The sequence below is a fragment of the Hibiscus syriacus genome, unplaced genomic scaffold (genome assembly GCF_006381635.1).
Source record: "Hibiscus syriacus cultivar Baekdansim isolate YM2019G1 unplaced genomic scaffold, ASM638163v2 tig00012084_pilon, whole genome shotgun sequence".
Lineage (NCBI taxonomy): Eukaryota > Viridiplantae > Streptophyta > Magnoliopsida > Malvales > Malvaceae > Hibiscus > Hibiscus syriacus.
This window is the reverse complement of record NW_024062264.1, coordinates 16,175-21,640: the sequence shown is the minus strand read 5'-3', so window position 1 is coordinate 21,640 and position 5,466 is coordinate 16,175. Positions and strand designations below refer to the sequence as shown.

Here is a 5,466-nt window from a genome sequence, read left to right as displayed (position 1 = left end):
TTATAATATTAGTATCTAAAAATATAATATTAAAAATGTTAAATATTTTAAAAAAAATCAACTCTTAAAGTTAACTTTAAATATATACATTTATTAGAATATTCGCAACCAAGGCCTTTTATTTTTCCTTTCTTTTTCCGCGCTATAAACCACGTCAAAAAGGACAATCTAAACTCTAAACCCAAAAATCAAAAACAAGGAAACCACCTTGTTTTCGCCTCTTTATCTACAAACTGATGCTGTCTTTGGAACTTCTTTTTCTTTAATTATTCTATAACTAAGCCCTGAAAATCGATGCCTTAACGTGAATCAGGCGGACTCGTTTCTCAACCGTCATCTCAGCAGTTAACCCTCAATTAGAACTTAAGACTCTTTTCATCACCATCACAGTCATAATCGGAGCTTTGAATTCAGCCAGAAGAAGAAAAATCAATGGAGAAATCGATTCTCGTTAAGGATGTTCAACAATTCAATGGAAATTACCGTCACTCTCTTTCTTCTGCCTCTCAAAGACATGTAACGTACAGGTTTGTTATTTCTTTATTTTTTTTCTGGGTGTGAGTTTTGATTGGTTCTCTTGTTTAAATTTGATGTTTTGAATTTTTTATTTCTGGGTTTTGTTTGTTTTGACAGAATTGATTCTGGGTTTGTTGCTTTTTGTTGATTGTTGAAGGAACTTGAATGTATTAACCATATTTCATTGTGTTAAATCGTGTAAAGTTAATGTTTTTAACTTCGTCTCCACTGATTGCGAAGTAAGGGATTGACTTAGATTAATAAAGAGTTAATTGTGAACTGTTTTAATTGGAGATCTAAGGTTGATTTCTAAAATACCTTTTATTCAGATGAAATCTTCATGAAAATTAAGGATTGTTAAGGGGAGTGGGACCACTTGGTATGACAATGATGTATATATATGTAATGGGGTGAGAGGATGTAAGGAAGTAGCTGCCCCAACGTCAGGTTGAGAGTAGGTTGCTTGGAAGACCTCCGGCAGTCAGAATTATGAATTGCTCATGTGACTCGATCCGTGCTCTACCAACTGAGCTGGATGGGCAATTCTTCTTTCACCATTATATTGCATATAAATTGTGAAATTGGCTTTAGTGGATGTGATTTCTGTGCAAAAACCGGTTGCTTAACTTTCACCATGGTCAATGCCTATGTTATTTTGGTGAGTATCGAATATAAGTTCGTGTCCGGCTCAGGTATCTTCAATTTTTTTCTAGGCATTTTGATGTATTTAGAGGATTATCCCATGCCTAAGTCTGAATGTGTTGGAGATAGGTACACATATATGGAGAGTCGGAATAACGTTGGGCAATGTGAATGTACCAGCAGTAGTAGAACACTAGCTCACTGTTAAAATTTACGGATTGGGGATGTTGGGGTTCAGAATTAGCTAACTTCTTTGTGTTTCTCCTTTTGGGGGATAATATTCTGGTTGTTGATGGCTAAGGACGCCATAGAATTTGTTTATCTTACAGGTATATTAAGAAGTTCAAGAACTGAATGTATAGTTGCACTCATGGTATCTTCGAATTCTTCTGATACTCGATCTTTCTTGATAGTTGCTATATATAGTAATGAAACATCAAAAGATTCGATTTTACTGTTTGCAGAGTTGTTATTTTGCATCTATGGTAGCTTCAAATTCTTCAGATACTCTAGCTTGCTTGATAGTTGTTAGATATGTAGCTGTGAAACATTGAAAGATTCGATTTATCGATTGCAGAGTTGTTATTTTGCATTTATGTTAACTTTGAATTCTTCAGATACTCTACCTTGCTTGATACTTGGTAGATAAGCAGTAATGAAACATCTGAAGAATTCGATGTTATCGGTTGCTGAGTGTAATTTGATTGCAATGACTTTGCGATGCTTTGAATATTACAAATTACAATACCTTCCTTGTGAACCTCTTGATGTTGCAATATTGAAACTCAGCTGCGAACATGGAATATATGCATCGTGTTATACTTGGATGTTTTCGTGTTTCTGGACCGAAGATAAAATGGTGAAAACAATTCTTTATTGCAGTTGTGGTTCTTGTGGGTATGAGCTAAACCTAAGTTCCTCTAGTCGAAACACCGCGACAATAGGCTCAAAGTACGGAAAATCAATAAAGCGAGGGATTATATCATTCTTTAGTATAGATGAGAGCAGATTTACGCAAGTTGATGAATTCCGATGGGGTCCTTACTTTTCAAAGCATTCATGGGGCTTGTTCCACCGTAGAACCAAACTTCTTTGCCGCAAGTGTGGCAATCATATAGGAAATGCTTATGAAGATAGAACTTCAGGCCACCCTATTGTATTAGATGGATTGGATTCAACCACCAGCAATGAAGGTTCTAGTTGTAGAAAATACGATATCCGGATCAGTGCCCTACAACCTTCATCTGCTGAAAAACTCGGTACTCCATTTTTTATGTGATCTAGTGCTGTCTTCATCGTTATTGTAATTGCATTATCAACTAGGCTTATTCGAAGCTTTTTTTTTGTCGGATTGTTATTGTCTAAAGTTATTTCGAGTCCTTCGATTCTATGTTTTCATTTGTCCATGTTACTCGGACTCGGGTAAGAATCAAATAAGAGTATTTGTCCAGTACAAGTATGTTCAAATTTTCCAAGATTTTCATGTATTTTATTATATGATATACAATTATCAATATCAAAGCTTTAATAATTTTAGCATTTTAAAATTGAGTTGATATGGATGATGATTGGTTCAACTTTTCAGATTAATGGGCAAGGGATAGGCTTCTATTTCATTTTTTGTTTGATTTTTTTCTATATAACCTTGACATCACTCTTATGTTATTTTGTTGAGGATTTAAAATGATTCGGTGGCAAGATATCAGATGGGCTGCAGCCCAGTTAGTTTATGCTATTGTAACTATCAATTTGTTGCAACTTCTTTTTAACCATGGGATTTTTATTTATTAATCAACTAATTCAGATCGGATATTGTAAAAAATTATTGCGGAATGATTCTTATAATTTAACTTTTCACTTATAATATTATTATTCAAATTATTTACCTTATTTAAGAAGGTCTTAATTATAAAATAAATGCTTAAATTATAGCGTTTTTCACTAATAGGTGCTTATAATACTTTTTGAATAATTCCAGTGCCTAATGTTATAAATGTTATTACTTTAGTTGCTTGGGCCGTAAGCGTCGTTAATTTTCTCTTCTGAGTGACACGTGCAACATTTAGATAATTTTAAAAATTTATTTAAAATTAAAATTATATATTTTTTTAAAAAAATACACAAAAAATTGAAATAGCCAAAACTTTAAAAAACATTCATTTCAACCTCTAAACCCACGTCGATCGTCGTCCTTTTCCGTCGACGAAGCTCCACCCGACCTCACCTACCCCCAACAATCGATACCCCTATTGAAATCGCGATCGATCGACGTTTTGTATCCCGCAAACCCTAGGAAGAAAATCGCAATCCCACATGATTTCGACGGCCAATCAACGGTAACTACGGCGACATGTGACTAGGAGGATGGCAGGGACTAGGTCAACAACGGTGGTCGTGGGTGGAAAGAGTGGAGACGGTGAGTTAGGGTTAGGATTTTTATGAATTTGGTTTTTTCTTGTAATTTAAGAAAAATAGGGGGTTTCTTATAAATATAGTAATATTTGTAATTAAAAAAATTTAAAATTATCTGAATGTGACACATGTCACTTAACGGATAAAACTAATGGCGTTACGGCTTGGACACCTAAAGTAGTAACGTTTGTAACGTTAAACATCGAGATCATTCAAAAAATATTGTAGTCACCTATTCTTAAAAAATAATATAGTTCGAATACTTGTTTTATAATTGATCCTTTAAGAAAATTAATAATTCTTTACTAAATTAACTTGTGGTTAGTAATTTGTTGTAATTTCTGTGTGGGAAGCAAAGGTTGTCTTTAATATTGTAATGAGACAAGGTGCAAGCCAACACTGAAACAATGTTTAGGATTTTTTGTGGGCATGAAGAAATTATGAGGAAAAAAATCGTGTCAGTGTCGATGATATTTTTTTTTCCTGATGTGGACGACAGTCAACGTAGTGTAGTGATTGTCAGTTTCACACTGTGGCTGCTGTTCTAAATCCCTGACACCATAAAACACACGCAGAGACGAATATTAATTTGCAACTTTATGCAGGTTGGATTATCTGTCCATTTGCTCTATAACTATACATCTTCTGCATATCAGTCTACTTTATGTTTTTTATTAGTGTTTTTGTGTAGAACACTGGAAAATAATTTTTTTTAAACTCATCTTTGTCGTTATACAACCAATTTATTATTTTATCTCTATTTTACCTAAATTTAAAATTCTATATTAAAAACCTCATCTATAATTTTATAACCTCTAAATTCTAAAGTTAATCTTTAACTTAAACCTTTAATTTAGGGTTTTAAATAAGAGACAGACTATCAAATGATGAAATGGAGTAACTTCGAAGGTTAAATTGATGTGAAAATACGATAGAGGGAAAAATAATAAATTGAGTCTACTATAGGGACAAAAGTTACTCTTTTATTTTTATTAATATAGACTAAATATAAGGTAATAATGTTTAAAAAGATAACTCTCAGTTACTTAATATTAAACGTTAATATCTCTTGCATTCATGGTATTCGAACATGGGATCTTAAATAGGGACAGACGTAGAATTTCATGTTAAGAATATAAATTTATAAAATTTTAAGTGGTGGAGAATAATAATAATTTCTTTATCACCGATATAGTCGAGCTGGAAAATAATCATATATATAATTATATATGTATGAGAAGTTTCTGGTTAATCCTTACTTGCGTTTTTACTAAAAAGAAGGGAAAGTAAACAAATGAAATAAGCATTTCTAGATATTTCTAGAAATTAATTATTAAAAAACGGTACAATAACTTATTAATATTATTCCGTAGATGAGTAAAAAAGGTAAAGATGGGATGGGGTCAAGTAAAAATAAATTTGGGTAAAGTACATAAATAGTTTATTGATTATAAGCTATTGTATTAAATATTCTTAATTATTAAAAGTTATAAAATAGTTATCTGATTATATTTCATTACTTTATTAAGCTATTGACTATTACAAATTATAAAATGATCACCAAATTATTCATATGTTTCAAACTCATCATTTTCCGTTAAAAAATTAAAGATTGTTTGAGATGGACGTTAATCTACTGATTGAGATATGTTAAAATATAATCTCAGAATATCAAATGATTATCATATCTCAGTCAACATGTTAATGTCTAACTCAGACTACCGTCAACTTTTTACTAAAAAAGTATGAGTTGAAACATATGAATAGTCGGGTGACCTTTTTTACTTTTAATTGTCAAGGGATTCAACAAAGCAATGTCATATAGTTAGAGGATCATTTTATAACTTTAATAGTTGATGGACTCAATAAGTAGCTCCTTATAACCAGGGGACCATT

The 5,466-nt window shown here is 32.1% G+C and overlaps 1 protein-coding gene across 1 annotated transcript; it reads left to right on the top strand.

Annotated features, from left to right (window-relative positions):
- Positions 1 to 210: 210 nt before the first annotated feature.
- On the top strand, positions 211 to 2,557 carry LOC120205033 (uncharacterized protein At4g08330, chloroplastic-like). Its single transcript, XM_039204983.1, has 2 exons — positions 211 to 527; positions 2,041 to 2,557. The coding sequence occupies exons 1-2, from the start codon at positions 433 to 435 to the stop codon at positions 2,435 to 2,437; spliced, it is 492 nt and encodes a 163-aa protein (XP_039060914.1). The 5' UTR covers positions 211 to 432; the 3' UTR covers positions 2,438 to 2,557.
- Positions 2,558 to 5,466: the final 2,909 nt, after the last annotated feature.